This window comes from Elephas maximus, chromosome 6 (genome assembly GCF_024166365.1).
Source record: "Elephas maximus indicus isolate mEleMax1 chromosome 6, mEleMax1 primary haplotype, whole genome shotgun sequence".
In the NCBI taxonomy this organism is placed as follows: domain Eukaryota; kingdom Metazoa; phylum Chordata; class Mammalia; order Proboscidea; family Elephantidae; genus Elephas; species Elephas maximus.
Window position 1 is genome coordinate 39,169,647 of NC_064824.1, and position 19,782 is coordinate 39,189,428.

The 19,782-nt window shown below is 35.9% G+C and overlaps 1 protein-coding gene across 1 annotated transcript in view; it reads left to right on the plus strand.

The window, feature by feature from the left end:
* KYNU (kynureninase) overlaps positions 1-6,779 on the plus strand; it is a 158,245-nt gene extending 151,466 nt beyond the window's left edge. Inside the window, exons 13-14 of the mRNA XM_049887124.1 lie at positions 2,640-2,870; positions 4,621-6,779. Of these exons, the coding sequence (XP_049743081.1) occupies positions 2,640-2,870; positions 4,621-4,746 (357 nt within the window). The 3' untranslated portion in view covers positions 4,747-6,779. The remainder of the gene's footprint in view (positions 1-2,639; positions 2,871-4,620) is intronic.
* Positions 6,780-19,782: the final 13,003 nt, after the last annotated feature.

Here is a 19,782-nt window from a genome sequence, read left to right on the forward strand (position 1 = left end):
AGGAAAATAACCCAAGTTCTTGAAACTCTACCAAGAATTCTGTTATACACTGAATATTTATCAAATTATTCTTTTTTTCTAATTTTTAAAAAAATCATTCTTCCACAGTACTGAAGGCATAGAAATAATAAGAAGAAAAAAGAAAAATGGATATTTATTTTACTTTCCTTTTAACCCTGGTTATCCTTTCTTAATATTATTTTTATATGAGGCTCAGAATAGAATTTTACACCCTGTGAGAAGAACTTGAGTGCTGAGAATAGAACTGCCTTTGTGTTTTTATGTGAAAAACAGTTTTAGATTTGAAAGTGACTTTATTATTAGAAGTTCAACATTCCATGATATATTGAAATTATGTGTATTAAAAATACTGGTTTCTAGTTATCACAAGAAATCTCTAAGTGCAAAACACCTTTTTATAAATGCAAACCTATGAACACAAATGAAATCACATTAAACGAAAAGTTAGAACCCACCAGTCATTCCGTGGGAGAAAAGACCTGGCGATCTGCTCCCATAAAGACTATAGCCTAGGAAACCCTATGGGGCAGTTCTACTCTGTCTTTAGGGTCACTGTGAATTGGATTCAGACTCAATGGCACACAACAACATAGAAGAAGCAGAAAATCTCCTAGAATTGCTTCTGAAAATCTCCTAAGAGAATCTTGAGAAGATTCATGTCATATTCCTTTCATTCTTATCACTTTATTGGTGCCCTCTGGCAGCCAAACACTTGTGGGCTATGCCTTGCCTATCCCTCCCTACCTCTGCTCTTTGCAAGAATATTGACTCTTTACCCTGGTCTGCTTGAAGCCAAAACCCAGCTGTGTCTCCATGGTACCAGATCTACCTATGTTTTATTTACACAAGTAAACAAAAAGATATCTTCCACCAAGCCTCATGTAACCTGGGGTACCCAGTTTCTGAAAAATCATGTTTGCACCCCAGATCCTAGATGTTTCCTTAAACAATGGGAGCAGTCTCTACTTGCAACTGATCTCTTCGCAGACTTGACAGTCTGTGAATCGTGGTTGGAGAGAGACAGATACCATTCTGCCTTCTCCATTTCTCTTCTCTTCCTTAGATACCATTACCTTCAGTACAACTCCCACACTCTCCTTCAACCAAATCCATAGCTCCATACAACAGAGTTTAAGAAAAGCCACGCCTGAATGCTCTGAGCTCACTCCTTCAGGAGATGCAACCAGATTGTGAGCTCCTGTTTGAGTCTTATTAGAGTGCATGCCCACACATGTCACACATGCATACGGAAATAACTACCTTCAGAGACTTCGGAGTGTCTAGATATCGCCAACAACCCTATCTTTACTCTGTGGGATAATATGATACAGAAAACGGACATTAAGGAGCATACCATACATCACGCCCTGTTCACAGTTCATTCAGTTTTTATGTGTAGGATATATTCTTAAACTCTACTTGACCCTAAGAGATAAGCTAGAAAAGCATGTCTGTTCTGACCCCTAATGTCCCAACCCTAGTTATTATGTGCCCTTGCCACTCATCTTTCTATAAAGCACCTCCGGCAGCAAGTGGCAGCATTTTCATGCCAAAGTTAGAGTTTAGTGCAATGAAAAATGAGAGAGAGGGAGACAGGGAGAAAAGAAGGAAAAATATTTCAGTAATAATAGATGTAGGGATCCCTGGATGGTGCAAATGGTTAAGTGCTAGAAGCTTGGCAGTTTGAACCCACCCAGAGGTGTCTCAGATGACAAGCCTGGTTATCTGCTTCCAAAGGATCACAGCCTTGAAAACTCTGTAGAGTAAAATTCTGCTCTGCACACATGGAGTTTCCATGAGTCGGAATTGCCTCGGTGGTAACTAACGACACAGGTCAAACGATGATGGGTGTATTACGAAGGAGTTGTTTTCTTTTCGGTCCAAGATGATTTGGCTTTACCATTTAACTGCTGTTTTCTTCCTGTTAAACTGAAGAAGATTTAAGAATTGATCAAAAGAATCACAAATAATATTGGTAACACTGTCTTCCATATACGCACCTGTGTTGGGGCCCTGGTGGCACAGTGGTTAAAGAGCTTGGCTGCTAACCAAAAGGTCGGCAGCTTGAATTCACCAGCTGCTCCTTGGAAACTCTATGGGGCAGTTCTGCTCTGTCCTATAGGGTCACTGTGAGTCAGAATCAACTTGATGGCAATGAGTTTGGTTTTTGAGTTGTTGTTGTTTATAGTTTGCATTGCACTATTGGTGGACTTAACAAAAATTACAGCAGAATAGGAAAAAAGCCTTCTGGATTATGGAATAGTTTGGGGAGGGGAGTTTAAATTTTATGATTTTCGAATGCGTTTATTAAGGTGTGTTTTGCTTGGCGATTATATTAAGCAAAATAGCTCTGAAGTGACATCATGGTAACTTTTTTTTTCCTTCTTCTTTGCAAGTATTGTTTTAATGACATTTGTACAGTTTTTCTGTCATGGGCACTTTGCTTCCAGTTTGTAATGGCAAAGCATTTAAAAAGAGGGCATTTTTTTGTTTTGTTTTGTTTTTTTAAATATCTGAAATGAGATGTTCATTGGAAAGGTCAAAAGTGGTCATTTTCTTTTTATGCATAATTTACCACTAATTTTTGCAATGTTAACCTGATTGTTTTCATTCTGCAGATCTTTAAGCAAGCAACTATGCAAGCATTGAGGAGAAAATCTGTTTTGCTAACTGGTTATCTGGAGTACCTGATCAAGAATTACCATAACAAAGATAAAGCAGAAAGCAAGAAACCAGTTGTGAACATAATTACTCCACCCCATATAGAAGAACGGGGCTGCCAGCTAACACTAACATTTTCTGCTCCAATGAAATATGTCTTCCAAGAACTAGAAAAAAGAGGAGTGGTTGTAAGTACATCTTTTGCTTTGCTACCAGACTTTCTGTATGGGCTGCGTGTTGGGGATAAAATTTGAATTCTTTGGTTTATTCACTGTTGCATATTATTTCACATCAGTCAGCAATCCAAAACCAAAAAAAAAAAAAAAAAACCCACTGCCGTTGAGTCGATTCTGACTCATAGCGACCTTATAGGGCAGAGCAGAACTGCTCCATAAGGTTTCCAAGGAGCGCCTGGCGGATTTGAACTGCCGACCTTTTGGTTAGCAGCCATAGCACTTAACCACTACGCCACCAGGGTTTCCAGTTGATAATCAGTGAGTATGAATTAAGGGCCAACTAAGCATCCAACACTGTGGTAGCTGACGGGCACCAAGACCTGTCATTTTCAATAAAAGGAAAATGATAAATTTTGGTTAAGGAAACAGTTTTGGGTAGCATTCACTCTTCTCATAACAATTTGGGCAGAAGAAAAATATTTCACTATACTGAATGAGTACATGCTTTTCACTATAAGTTTATTATTAAACTATAAGTTCACAAAAAGTTTATTGACTTATTATTTTTACAATGTTTATTGACTATGTGGAATTAAGCAATATATCAGTTTAGTGAAGTGGAAAAAAAATCTTATTTACTTGTTTAATTGAACTAAGTTGTCATCAGCCTTGTCACTTTATACAAAAATGATGTGTAGACACATCTAAGCAGTAGTAACATTACATGGAAAAATTTTTTTAACCCTTGAGCCCAGGTGGCCTTCTTAGTCTCATCAAGAGAACTAATAAATGTTAGCTTCAGGAAACCTCATTCCAGTGCTAAAGTAATTTAGGAATTGTTTCATCCAAACCTTTAGGAGAGGTTACCCTAGATTCAGGAGGCATAAGTCAGAATATCAGGACTCAGATGAAGCAAGTCATTTCCAAGTTGTGTGTTCTTGGAAAAGTTACTTAACATCTACCACCTTGAGTTTTCTCATTTGCATTTTGGGCATAAATATATTTAGAGAGTTGTGATGGGAGTTAAATGCGACAGCACACATGAACCATGTACCATATTGGTTAGGAGCCCTGGTGGCTAAGTAGTTAAAAGCTTGGCTGCTAACCAAAAGGTCAACAGTTCGAATCCACCAGCCACTCATTCAGCTGCTCCTTGGAAACCCTATGGAGCAGTTCTACTCTTTCCTATGGGGTTTCTATGAGTCGGACTCGACTCAACAGCAACGGGTTATATTGTTTAGGCCTGTAGTAGGTGTTTTATAAAGCTATCCAGAGGTAACCTTCAGGCTAGACCAAATTCTCTAGTCTTACTTCTGGACCTTTCAGCCTTCCGAGGGATATAACCAGCTCTTTTTTTTTTCACCTACAAGATTAGAAATTAGAGAATTAAATGTAAAGATAATTTGCTAAAGCTCTCGCAATCGCAGTGTCCTCATTCATTTAAGTTTGTCCAAGGGTTCAAGTCCCTCTAGGGCCTCCCTCATACAAATTGTATATATGATCTTCAGATGCTTAAAGATGATAATTGCTTAGGGGACTTCAGCAAAGTACTTTGGATATTCATGTACCAACCCATTAGTAATTTAATTACTAGTGAGAAATACTTTACAAAACACTCTGCTTTACTTCAAGTGAAAATTCCTTTCTTTATATGTTAAGTTTTAGGGAAATCAGCATGAATACTTTAACTTTATTTTGAATGGAGATTTTCATTGTGTGAATAATGCTAACATTATTGTGGCTTTATTCCCCCTTCCCACAGTGTGACAAGCGGGAACCAAATGGCATTCGAGTGGCTCCAGTTCCTCTCTACAACTCTTTCCATGATGTTTATAAATTTGTCAGTCTACTCATTTCTGTACTTGACTCCACAGAAACCAATAATTAGAAGTGTTTTCTAGAACAACTTAATCAAATACACTGAAAGCTGCTGTAGTTATTATTGTTATTATCTAACTTTAATTAATGGAACTACTTCAAAATCGATTGCCCCTAGCTGGGGATGAATTGCATACTTTACAGAAATATCTAACACAATGTTTCTGAGTCTATAGCCCTTAGGAATCCTTATGGCTGTCCAGTTTCCCCACCCACACTTGGGTCCTAATCCACACTTTTCAAGGATGTTTCTTTATTTAATGTTGTCACAATATTTTGTTTTTCTTTGTTTTTTTTTTTTAAGGGGCTTTCTCTAGTGCAAGAGTTTAAATATTACTCTGTCTCCAAAGCAGTAAAAAAATCACCCCAAGGTACTTGTGATTAAAGTTTTAAAGATTAGGAAATAAGAACCTCATCTCTCTGACTGTATTTATGGACCTCTCTGATCCACTATGACAACTGAAGTTAAATCAGCTCTGTTGGACTTCCTTAGTTTTCAGTTGTTGATGCCACAACCAGTATTACTGAATTTGCAAAGTATTCTATGTTTGTGTACATGAGAAGGAAGAAAGAGTGAATATGACATAGTTATTGCTCCTGATTAAACAGATTTGAATGAAACAAACTGACTTAGACAAACAGATTGATGGTAGAGTTAAATAAAAAGATAAGGAACTCCAACCCCAACACGCACCAACATCAGCAACTACTGACACTTATCAAGCACTTACCACGTATCCTGGTGGTGCAGTGGTTAAGAGCTCAGCTCTTAATCAAAAGGTTGGCAGTTTGAATATACCAATTGCTCTTTGGAAACCCTATGGGCCAGTTCTAGTCTGTCCTATAGGGTCACTATGAATCAGAATTGACTTAATGGCAACAGGTTTGGGTTTTTTGGTATCATGTACCAGGTACTATGCTAAACTTTTTTTGTTATCTTGTTTAATTAAGTGGTCATACAATTGCTTTAGCAAAGCTTCTCACTCCATCTTTTGATGACACTCATCACAAATGGAAGCATGCTCAGAACCTTAAACCAGGACCATTCTTGATTTCAGATAGAAGGAATCATTTTTAAATAAATAATGGTGAACAAAACAGACATGTCTTTAGTTCTCGTAGAACATGTAGCTTAGTGGAAGAGCAAATAGTAAACAAGTAAATTCCCAAGTAAATATACAATTATAAATTATTACTTCTGTGAAAGACGAATAGACGATACTATGAGAAAAAAGATCTGAGGGGTATGAATTACATGGTTAAGTAAGAGAAAAATACATAGGTTTATTTTCTAAAATATTTCATACTAATCCCATTAAAACTGTATGTACTAGTCATTCCAGGAATAATCAGCACCACGTACTCACCAGTTAGGTTAAGAAATAGAGCATTTAGAAACTATCTCTGTGACATTCCCAGACAACACCCTCTTCCCTCCTCAAATCCAGAGATAACCATTTTGTGTTAATCATTTCATCACTTTCTTTAAAGTTTTACAGGTTTGTATGTATCCATAAAACTATTTAATTTTTCCTGTGTATGAACTTTGTAGAAATGGAATCCTTCATACTGTATTTATTCTTCAGCTTCTTTAGCTCAACATCATTTTTTGTTGTGATTCATCCATTTGTTGTATGCAGCTCTTCATCACTTTCCTTGCTGCACAGGATTCTGTTATATAATTGGAGTTAATTTACTCTTCTACTGTAGAACGTTTGGGTTGTTCTAAATATTTTACAATTTCAACAATGCTGCTATGAATATTCTTGGCACACGTTTAAAATTTTGTGTAGGACATATAGCTGTGAAAATGCTGTGTCATAGGGAACATACATTTCCAAGTTTACTATGTAATCTCGAAATGGTTTCCAAAGTGGTTGTACCAGTTTCCACCTCAACCAATAAATAAGAGTTCCCCTGGTCCAAATCCTTGCCAATAGCAACTACTGACTTTTTTTTTTTTTTAATTGTGGAAAGCTGGAAGGTATAAAATGGCATTTCATTGTAAGTATATTTTTTATTTCCTTAATTAATAAAAAAAAGTTGAGAGATGATTCATAAATTTTGGGGGCCTTTGTGTTCCTTATTCTGTGAAATGCCTGTTGATACTGTTTGTCCATTTTCTATTCAGTTCTTTGACTTCTTCTCATTGATTCAAAGGCTTTAAAGATAATGTTGAAATTTATATTTATTCCATATATTTTCTCCCAGTTTATAACTTGTATTTTGTGTATTTGTGTGTGTGTGTGTGTGTGTATAGGCTTTTGATGAATGTAGCAGCTAGTAAGGGCTGCCATAGACTCAGCTCCCAGCTCATGATGACCCAGTGCACAACAAAATCAGATCTTTATTTATCCATAGGGTTATCACTGGCTGATTTTGGGGAAATAGATTGCCAGGCCTTTCTTCCTACTCTGTGTTAGTCTAGACGCTCCATAGAAGCCTGTTCAGGACCATAGCAACACGTGAGCTTCCACTGACAGTCAGGTGTTTGATGAGCATGAGATGACTTTGCTGGGAAGTGAACTTGGGTCACTTGCATGTTAGCTGAGAATTATACCACTGAACCACCGCTACCTCCTCCTTTGATGACCCGAAGTTCATAATTTTAAACTAATCAAGTGTATCAACATATGACAATGTTTGTGTTTTTTTAGTTTTTATTCAAATAGTTTACCTATCCTAAATAGGAAAGATACCAGAAAGCTGTTTACCTGTGTTTTATTGACTATTCAAAGGCATTCAACTGTGTGGATCATAACAAACTATTGATAACTTTGTGAAAACTGAAAATTCCAGACATTTAATTGTGTTCATAAGGAATCTGTACATAGACCAAGAAGCAGTCATCTGAACAGAGCAAGGGGATACTGCATGGTTTAAAATCAGAAAAGGTATGTGTCACGATTGTATTCTTTCACCATATATGTTCAATATGTATATTGAGCAAATAATCCTAGAAGCTGGACTATATGAAGAAGAACATGGCATCAGGGTTGGAGGAAGACACATCAACAACCTGAAAAATGCAGATGACACAACCTTGCTTGTTGAAAGCAAAGAGAACTTGAAGCACTTACTGATGAAGATCAAAGACTACAGCCTTCAGTATGGATTGCACTTCAATGTAAAGAAAATGAAAATCCCCATGACTGGACCAATAAGCAACATCACGATAAATGGAGAAAATACTGAAGCTGTCAAGGATTTCATTTTACTTGGATCCACAATCAACGCTCATGGAAGCAGCAGTCAAGAGATCAAAGGATGTATTGCATTAGGCAAATATGCTGCAAAAAAACTCTTTAAAGTGTTAAAAATCAAAGATGTCACTTGGAGGACTAAGCTGTGCCTGACCCAAGCCATGGTATTTTCAATCGCCTCATATGCATGTGAAAGCTGGACAATGAATAAGGAAGACTGAAAAAGAATTGGTGCTTTTGAATCATAGCGTTGGCGAAGAATATTGCCTATACCATGAACTGCCATAAGAACGAACAAATCTGTTTTGGAAGAAGTACAGAAAGAAGTGATGATGGTGCGACTTTGTCTCAGGTTCTTTGGGCATGTTGTCAGCAGGGACCAGTCCCTGGAGAAGGACATCATGCTTAGTAGAGGGTCCGAAAAAAGAGGAAGGCCCTCATTGACACAGTGGCTGCAACAATGGGATCAAACATAGCAACAGTTATGAGGATGTTGCAGGACCAGGCAGTATTTCATTCTGCTATACATAGGGTAGCTATGAGTCAGAACCTACTCAACAGCACTGAACAACAACAACATCTTAAATATAGTCTTTTCTATTATAAATTTTTATGACTGCTGTATAGGAGAGTTATAAATCATATTTAATTTTTATAAACTTATAAATATATATTTATAAATATATAAATACTTCATTTTTTCCATGTGGATAATTTTATTTTTTTATGCTCTGTAATGCTTGCTTTGTTGTAAGTCAAGTTTCTATAGATATGTGAGTTTCCTTATGGGCTATCTGTACTTAGTCATTGGCCCATCTGTCTATTTTTGCATCAATACCACATTGCCTTAATTACAATAATATAATAGGGCCTGGCATCTGCTAGATTACATGCCTCAACTTTTTTTTTTAAGGATTTCCTTGGTTCTCCTGGTTTCATTTATTTTTCCTTATACATTTTTTAATACATGTTATTATTCCTGAAAAATGATTTCACTTAGTATAAAGTTCTATGTTGACAGTCCTTTTCTCTAAGGATATAGGAAATATTTCTTTTTGGCTGCCATTATTGCTATTAAGCATTTAGACATTCCTTTCTTAAAAAAAAAAAAATTTTTTTTTTCCTTAGGTTGCTTCTAAGATCTCATTGTCTTTAATGATCTGTAGTTTTATTATGTGTGTAGGTGTTTTTTTTTTTTTAGGTGGTTATTATATTTGTTATATTTGTGATGTGCTGTGCTCCCAAGTTCTGAAGATTAAGTTTTTTTTTTTACTTCTGGAAAATTCTAAGACATTATTTCTTCAAATATTACCTCTTCTTCATTGTCTACTTTTGGAACTTCAGTAAGAGGCACAAACACTTTTTCACTCTCAATCCTTATCTCTAGCCTTTTATTTTCTATTTTTCTATTTAATTTCCATACTGTTCTTGATTATTTCTTCAGATCTACTTTCCTAGTTTATTAATTCACCCTTCAGTTGTTTTAACTATCCATTTTTTTATTAATTCATTATATTTTTCAATTTCTAGAAGTATTTTTTTTTTCCTCCGTAATTTACTTGGACATTCTTGATCTTTTGAACCTGCTTATGTTTTCAGTCATTTTTAATAGACACTCTGATTCCCCATGAGCATCCCCTTCACCAGGTGCTGAGAGTTTTGGTGCTAACAGACCACAGGCACATCTTTTTTTTCTGGAGGAAACCCACAAATTATGACTGATTGAGAGAAGAAAAAAAAAAATCCTTTGTATCAAGCAGAGAAGGGGGGGTACTTTACAATGCACTTTATGCTTCAGAGACCATTCTAATCTGTTGATTAAGCCGAGACTAGAATTTAACCTGAGACCATACCCTTGTTTAGCTCTTACTTCTTTCATATCCTCGTGTACTACCTCCTTAACTTAGTTTGCGCTTGCGTGCGTGTGTGCGTGCGTGTGTGCTTGTGTGCGTGTTTTCCCTCTGAGAAGCAGCCCTCGATAAAACATACTCGACAAAATTCCCATCTCAAGTTCTTCTTCTAGGGAACAGAATCTAAGACAGGATTTCCTTTAAAAATAATAAATATTTTATGTTCTGTTATCTATGAAGACTTTATAGTTTGGCTTCTTTTGGTTTTCTCACATAATGCCTTGTTTCCTTATGTGCATTGTTATTGTTAACCTAGAACTGTTTATTTAAATTTCAATTTGTATGGAAGGCTGGGTTAAAGTTGAGTTTTTCCAAAGAGAATTCAAGTCTGCTTCCGACAGTTGCCCAAGGCCACTCCTGATATAAAAACACTTCAAATTTTTGGTTCCAGCTTACTCAGACCACATGAATAGGATGAAGTTGGATACATTAGTCCATGTGAGGGCCAGTTTGTCATTACAAATCTCAGAATATAATCATTTTTCTTGATGACCCTTACATATCTTTTTGGGGACCGACATTAAGGAGGACTCACCTTTTAGCTTGTTTACCTTGCATTAGACCTGTTACGTGGCTGATTCAGCTATTGACACTGAATCTTAATATCCCTCAGATTTGGAAGAAACTCTTGTGATAAATGCCAGCTTTGATCCTTGTTTGTTTCCCAGATTCCTGCCTTCATTTCGTTTTGGTATTCTGAGAATTCTTTACTTTCATGCCATCTTGCTTTTAAAGTTTTTTTTTTTTTTTTTTAGTCTAGCATTTGTAATTGGGAGAGTAATTCATGGAATCTAATCTCCCACAACATGACAAACTATCAAGAAATGTTTAATGACTGAAAACTTCCTGTTTTCGTAAGTAGAATATGTGATCAATAAATTAGACTTTCTTAAAAAACTCATGCACATCTATATAAATACCACTGTTTTTATAGTGATGCCCTTAGGAGCTATTGTAATATAAGGTTGTTTGTGGAACCCTACATTACGCATATTTTATGCTGCTGAATTTATGCAAAACTAACTGGAGAAGAGGCTGGAAATTAAGTTGATAACTTCATTTCAAATTAAAGATTTAAATTTTTTACAGATACTTTCTGCTGAAGAACTTCCTACTTATTTGAATTCAAAACCATATGGGTTTACCTACAAATTGTTTCATGACTTTGTTCCACGTGGCTGATATTTTGGTTCTCTTGGTGTGCCCCTCAGCACTTAGCACTGTGCTGAACCTATAGACAGCCCTTAGCAAGCAGGTAATTAATGGGAAATGGGCAGGCTTGACAATCACATCTGTTCTACTAATCATCTCATCTTTGCCCCAAAAGGCAGCTAATAGAAAATCCTTTATGGTTGAATCTGATTCAAACCTGAGCACACTACAATATGCCAGAAATGTTTGAGATATTTAAAATAGCTAGCTTAAGTAGATACAAGTTTTCCAAGGTAGGAATTCAATTGTATTCTGTTATCCAGGTTGGAGACCGTTCTACAATTTTCAGAATTGAGGGCATCGAATGTACTGATTATGTCAAGTTTACTATCACATTGCAGCCTTCTTTACCTTATAAAGAAGCCCTGGTGCCACAGTGGTTAAAGTGATCAACTGTTAGCCAAAAGGTAGATGGTTCAAACCCACCAGCCACTCTGTGGAAGAAAGATGCAGCAGTCTGCTTCCACAGAGATTTACAGCCTTGGAAACTCTATGGGGTTGCTATGAGTCAGAATCGACTCGATGGCAGTGGGTTTGGTTTGGGGGTTACCTTATAAGGACCCCAAAGACCCTCTCCCATTGCCCCATCCAGGACCAAAGTTCATAGTGACTTAATTGTCCTAAATCAAATGAGAGAAAAGCAGTCAACCTCTTGCCACCAAGACCCTTTCACTCTCTCACAAAAGACAAGCAAGCTAACTTTGGGTTTCTTGGCTTCAATTGAAACTTCAATCTCGTATACTCACAATATTCCTTTAGGTGAAAAGAACTGCGTTTTTGTGCCAATATTTACTAAGCAGAGGTCTTAATTTTCTCTTTCCCAGTGTGTGGGAGCTTCACTTCACACAGCTCTCCCTCCATTCTATTGTGTTAAAACAGCAAGCTTGTCAAGAATGGAGACATTGTGGTGATATATGCAGACACTATGGGAGGGAGACATTTTCTCTATGGGTTAAAGCAAGTAGTTGGATCAAAGTCAGGATGTAGATGCTACAGCTGGTCTGGGAAAATGGCAATTAGAAGGGAAAAAAGAACAGAAAGAGAGAATCACAGACAGTCTTTTTTTAGGTGGCAGCAACAGAACCAGACTGCTTGAAACTGGTAACTGGCTCCAAATGTCACCTTTTTTCACTGAATTCTGAATAATATTGCCATTTTATAACTGTTATTTGGTTGTATTGGTGGCCATATTAGTTCACAACGAAATGGTTACATTTTTATACATTATAAAAAAAATACATTATAGATGCTATTTATGTCTTAGATTTCTTTCTCTCAACAAAATTTCAGAGGATTGAAGAAAGGCATGTTAAAGCTTAGGGAACACTTCCTTCCAATGACTTTCAGGCCAGACAAAGCTGGTACATTCATTGCCATCAATTCCAGCACTTTTACCTAGTTTAACACCCCAGTGTCTGTCCAATTACCTGTCTCTTGGAAAATCTCAACTTTTCAACATGATCTAAATGTATAGCGGTGTCAGAGAGAATAGAAATATAATAAAGCAATAAGAAAAATAAACATTTTAGTATTTTCTCTGGTAGGTTTGGTAACTGACAATCACTTTTCCAAAAAAAAAGTTATAAAATTACTATATGATAATCCATGTTTTCAGGTAATGCTCATCTTCTACCTCACAAAAAATTATAATAAAGGAATATAAGTAACAAACACATTAAAACCACAAAGAAATGATGGGGACAATAGCATGGGAGATGCTGTAAAGTGGAGGGAAATAATGTAGCTGGTGGAGAAAGCCGAAACATAATTACCTGTGTGACAGGGGAATGGTATCAAAGGATAGTAATAGGATTCATGAGCCCCTGGGTGCTGTAAATGGTTCACATATTCTGTTGCTAACTGAAAGGTTGGAGGTTGGAGTTTGTCCAGTGATACCTCAGAAGAAAGGCCTGGAGATCTACTGAAAAATCAGCCATTGAAAATTCTATGGAGCACTGTTCTACTCTGACACACATCCAGTCGCCATGAGTTGGAGTCAACTGGATGACAACTTGTTTGATAATATCATTCAAGAAAAGGAACCATTGGAATGTTAGGTATTGGGGGTACCACCTAACTGTGAAGGCCAGGATAAGGGTGGAACTGAATTAAAAAAAAAAAAAAAAAAAAACTTTTTTTTTTTTTAATTTTTTTTAGGTAGTTGAAAATCTGTAAAACTAGCAATCAGCCTCCCAGATCCCTTCCTGCAGCCCGTGCAACCATAACACTGTATCTTACCCACACCCACAACAGCAGGAGTTTACTTTCTAGAGAACTTGGACGAGTGTAGCTCTGGGCATGGAACATGAAAATAGCTGAGGAGCAGGATGAGGCATTTGATGGAACACAGGGTGACTCAATGACTATTTGCATTCTAATTGGTGAAAGTTTCGAATTCCTTCCACCACATGGCTTCCAAGAGCACACCGCCAGGCTCATAACCATCACACCAGGGATATGATTGTTGATTTCTCTCTGGGGAAAAAATGTTCAGTTCAAATATTAAGAGTTTCAAATCCTTACAAGGGTCTCATTGTGGTATAAAGATGCCCAACAATCAAGAAGTCCCGTTTGTGCACAGAATGGGTTTTAGAGTTTCAACTTCTAAAAATGAAAGAACACAGAGTAATGCTAGACATTTGATAACAACATTTAACATGCAGAACGGAGTCCAAAAGACACAACGTAGTGGAAACAGCATGGAAAGAGGAGAAAAAGAAAAAAGCTATCATAAATACCTTCAGAGAGACAAGAGAAGTAACACAGAACAAAGAAACTATGCTTTCAAACAAAGTCTTGGAAATTAAAACTACTAGGAATAAAAATTCAAAGGGCATACTGGAATATAACATTATGGGACTATTTTGAAATTAGAACAAAAGTGATAAAACAAATAGAAGATTATAAAGGAAGTCAACAAGTCTACTAGCAGTTACAGAATAAGAGCAGATTAAATTTTTTAAAAATTATCAAAAAATGAAAGAAGAATTTTTCCTAAAATTGTAGACTATGTTTCCAAATTAAAAAGGCCCAATGGGTGCTTAACATTTTTTCTGTGGGTAATAATTTTTTTTTTTTTATTTATTTCAATCACATCTTGGGAAAAATGTAAAACACTGGAATAAAAAAAAAATTCTAAAATCTTTTAGCAAAAACAAAACAAAAAAAAGCCCATTCAAAACATAAGCAATCAGGATGGTAAAGGAATGCTCAACAACATATCTGGAAGGTGATGATACAAGAATGCTTTTGAAATTCAGATAGAAAATGATTTTCAATTTATAATCCTATGACAAGCCAAAATATCAATAAAGGTGGAAGTAGAATAAAGTATTTTCAGTTGTGTAAGGCTTCAGAATTCTTTCCCGTTTACTGGAAGGGAGCTACTGGAAGACATACACACACACACACACACACACACACACACACAAGAAATTAATCCAAAAAAATAGGAATATGTTTGAACCAAGAACAAGGGACTCAAAACAAGAGAGAGATAAGGGATATTTCCAGAAAGAGGATGCAGGAAAGTCTGGTGACAGAGTCGCTCAGCCTTAGAGAGGAACCTCACCAGAGCAGAGCAGATGTTTGGTGGATTTGGAAATGTCTCTCCCTCTCCGTCCCTGTGTCTCTTTCTCTCTCTCACATACACACAACACAATACCTAATGCCTGATATATTTGACCATCATGAGAAGAGTTCCAAGTTCTGTTAGAACTAATTTGAGGATCCAAATTAATAGAAACAGGAAAAATTGGACAAATGTAAAAGAAGGCAATTATTCACTTTAGGGAAAATATGTTTGTATAATAAAAGACACCTTATCATATCAGACTATACTATGTGGTATAGAAGGTATGCCCACTATTTCTCAATTTAATATTTAAAAATCCTAAATTTCCCTACTCTTTTGTTATATATTCAGCGCTAGCTGTGAACAATATTTATGTAGCTATAAACTTGCAAACAATGAATACTGATTTAATCAAAAGCCGTGGTTTCTCTACCTGTGGAGGATGAATGGAGAGAAAGTGTATGGGTGTGTATTTATGGGTCATGGGGCAGAGGAGAGATATGACACTGTAGTTAAGTCCTCAGTATCCACAGTCAGAAAAATAATATTGCAAATTTAAAAATAAGGAAATCACAACAAACTCATATGATTTAAAAATATGGAGCTAAATATAAGTAGAAATAGCTAAAATAATTAAAAGCAGTTGCCTCTAGGTTCGCAGGAATTAGAGGTTGGTGTGGAGGGTCAGAGGACTATTAATTTGGACATAAGACTTGTTACATGCAAAGAGGTGCACTGCAGGGATTAAGTTCACAGATTTTGAAACCAAAACTCCAGTGTTCAAGCCCTGGCTCCACAATTTACTAGTCGGGAAACCTTATAATTTAAATGCTTGAAGACCCTGGTGGTGTAGTGGTTAAGAGCTATGACTGCTAACCAAAAGGTCGACAATTTGAATCCACCAGGAACTTCGTGGAAACTCTGTGGGTCAGTTTTACCTTGTCCTATAGGGCCGCTATGAGTGGAAATCGACTCAACAGCAAAAGGGTTTTATTTTTTATTTGTTATGCCTTTATTTGGGCCCTGGGGCAGTGGTTAAGCATTTGGCTGCTAATCAAAAGGTGGGTGGTTGAATCCACCAGCCACTCCGTGGAAACCCTATGGGGCAATTCTACTCTGTCCTATAGGGTCGCTATGAGTCAAAATCCACTGGATGGCCATGGATTTGGTTGGTTTAGGCCTTTATTTCCCTGTTTATAAAACTGGAGAATAATAGTACTTCTTTATAGGATTGCCTTACTGATTGAGTGAGTTAATGCATGAAATCATTTAAATTATTTATGGCACAGATTACTAGGATTAGCGGTACTATGTAACTTAACTGCTTACATAAATTACTTTGATAAAAAAAAACAAAATGAAGAGAGAAGCTTGGCCCATTGTGTGCTACATGGAAAGTGGTCAAAAACTAGAAAAAATCATATTTAAAAACTAAAAATTGATGAATATTCCATAATAAAATCAGTCCATTTTAAAATGTTTAAAGTGTATTTTTTAATGTCTGAAATCTATAAACAAGAACATTTCATTAATTATGTTTAACTATGAAAAAGTAATTTGCTTCCATTGTAACTATCAGTATGTGAACATCTTGCCTAAGATGTGAATTAAAAGAGGCTTCTAGAAAATCAGAACTTCATTTGCTGAAAGGAATGAAGATGGTAAAATTAAACTAATAATTAATATTTGCCAGAAGGTTAATTAATAATGAAAATAATATTTCTGTCCTGCTGAACATTAGTCCTGCATCTGCTTTAGAGATGCTTATAGGTTGGCAGGTATGCCCTCTATTTCTAAACTTAATATTAAAAAATCTAAGTTCTTGATATACTTTAACATGTATATCTACTATTTCACATAAATTGAATGTAAAATTTCATCACAACTGATACTGAATGCATTTGCTTCTTAATAGAGATTAAGGACACGAAGTTTCCCAAATATCAACTGTGTTTAAAGAGACGTTGTGAAGCGGGGAAGGAATTTGGGAAATGTTTTGATTTTGGTGGTTTTATTAATTGTAACATGCAGTAAACCATGTATTTGTTTTTATTTATATTTTCAACTACGATGTAAATAAGAACACCTCCAGATATTCTTTTTGGCAGGCACAAAAGCTGTTTATTCAACAGATGATATAGACAATAATGCATGGTTCATAATTAGTGAGAAAGCTGTAGCTTATGAAGTTCTGATGGCATTCAAACAGTTTGTGTGTAACTAAACTAAGGCTGTTAGGGGATGGCAGCTTAAGACATTTTGAACATGTGGACAAAAAAATTGAATTTTTATTATTGTAAATGAAAAAGGGAGATTTCTGGGAAAGCTAGATAAGCATACTGTCATCTAGGCTTGAGTGAGTTCAGAAGGAACGCTGTCATATAAATAGAAACCTGCTTTTCCAAGTATAGAGTCCCTGGGTGATGCACATGGTTAAAGCTCTTGGCTGCTAACTGAAAGGTTGGAGGTTCGAACACAGTTCTACTCTGCCACAGGGCTGCCATGAGTCAGGATCGTCTCGACGGTACAACTGGTTTGGTTTTTGGTATCTGTATATTGAACAAATCTTTGCCTCAACTCTCATGCACAACGTGAGGGACAAGTATATCTATATGGTACAAGCAATGTGTAAAGAGCATTGTTGGGTACACACTATTATGTTCAATTTGATTGATAATTAGTATGCTCAGTTCAGTTGGTAATTGATATGGTTTGCCTAAAACTTAGGCCAGTTCTCCATACATATAAAATAATGACTACACATTTCTTCCAACTTTGAATGTTTTAACTACCATGTTGGGTTGTCCTTTGATTGTCAATCCAAATGATCACTAATCCAATTGAGTAGAAATATAAAACCAATCACACCCTGGATTTTAATTTTGTCAAGTTACACTATCATAATTTCAAGAACTAGGTTTATACTTCATAGCTGATGGGATTTTCCTAGACTAATATGTAAAGAAAGTTTACAACATGGAGTAGGCTCTGCTACAAATGAAAAAAAGCTCTATTTGACTGATTTAAATCTTATATGGTAATTTATATTTTTAATGAATATTTGATGGAATTTAGAATCGTATATAGCCAAATATATTGCCATCTTTCATGTTTCCAAATAGTAAAGAATAAAATGTTTTATAATTACCATCATTAGATTGGGTTGTCATTCAATTTCCGTTAGACATGAAAATATAATTAAAAATAGCATTTGTTAAGAATTTACAATATACAAGACACACTGCCAGGTGCTTTACATAAATTATCACATACAGTCTCCAGGCCAGTGTTATGAGGTTATCCCTGTCCTCATTTTATTTATAAAGAAATAGAGGCTCTGAGATATGAAGTAAATAATCTAATGCCATATTCCCTTTAACATACATAATCTGAAGAAGAGAAATATCTGATGAAAATGTACAGCATCGTGTAGATAATGTAGACCTAGTGTGTTTTATTCTGAGCATCAGAAGCTTAGGAAAAAAATCACAATGAGACATACATATCTTTACAAGACTAAGTGCACCCTGGACATTTTCATTACAATACACTTTATTAAAAAAGATGAAGCTAAAGCATTTGTGCATATATGTGTATGTGATGTTTAAGAAAATAATTTACCCAAAAGACAAAGACTAATCTAGTTATCACTACTGGACATATGACAACATTTAAAGACATTAATAGTCAGGAAATTTTGAGTGCCAGGAAACTGTATTCAAAGAAAACAACTGTTTTCATAGTTCTCTGACTCCCAATCCATATTTTAAAGGAATTTATGTTATTTACAGTTTAGAAATATATTTCAAAATTACATTCATAGTTTCCTTACAAGAAAGAAAATAATAAGGAAGGAAAGAAGGAAGAATTAACTAGTAAGACTGAGAAAGTAAATTGTTGCTTTCCTTTGGAAGTGTTTCCCATAGAAAAATTTTTAACTTATTTTATTTTCAATTTTCAGGAATTTAAAAGAAAAACACATTTTAATATAGAAGCTTACATATAGTTGAAAAATATCTACTAGTTAAATAAAAGACAGAAAGACACACTGGGTCACTTAAAAAATTGGGTATTACATTGAGATCAATTTTATCACAAAATCTAAACTCCCTTTTGCAGAAAATTATCCATGCTCTTTATACTCCCTGAAATAATCCAATGTATGCACCGAGTACCTGAGGTGTGTAATATAATATTTCTGCTGCTTGCACAATTACAAAGGAAACAGTGTTGGCGTGGTATCGATTACCTCCATCAGAGGAACCCCAGTAAGGAGAGGACGCGAGGAGAATTAGACCCAGAATGTCAACTCACTCCATTCCCAGTAGGTGTTGAAGCCTCCAAAGAAGGCATGACTCATGGGTACTGGGTAGAACAGCACTTACTCACAGAAAATAGAGGCACATTAAGATCAACTTCAATAGTGGTGTTGGTTCCTTGTGGCCTACAGGTCTCGCTTGGCAGCCAATTCCGAGTGGAGGACTGTACCCACTCCTTTTGTGCTGCAGGCAAAGGACCCCATTTCCTCCCGCTGAGAACAGATATAACAGTAAGGTTGGTCAGGTGCCATGTGATGCCCACATATAAGCAGAACAAAGAAGTACGTGTTAGGCCTGTAACAGGGAGATATTCCCAAACAAGGCAGAACACCCAGTTCAAACTGTTCTCTCCCTGTAATAAGATGTTTCAGGCTTGAGGTCCTGATGAGACAGCCCAAAGGAGGGGCATAGAGTCTCAGATGACTGCTTTCCCAACCAAGAGCTTACTTCAACTAAATACTTGAAGAACCTTATTCTACTTCATCTAGTAATAGTCCTTAAGTATAAAGTGAGCCTGAAGACTACCTTATGTACTAAGAATGGAAAAATAAACATTTTTTTAACATTTAAATAGGTGTATACTTCAAATTATACAGTATTACAATAATATTGAGAAAAACAATATATATAAACCAGTTTGATCATAATAAAATGGGCAACTCCTAAAAGTGGAATGAATTATCCACTTCCAGGCAAATGAAGTAATGAATTGAACCGACTTAAAAGAAAATATGGCAATATATACTGAACAATGGTTCTCAGACTTTGGACTACAAGCACCACAGAACTGTGCTTCCTGAAAAAAAAAAGGAAAGAAAACAAAGTGAC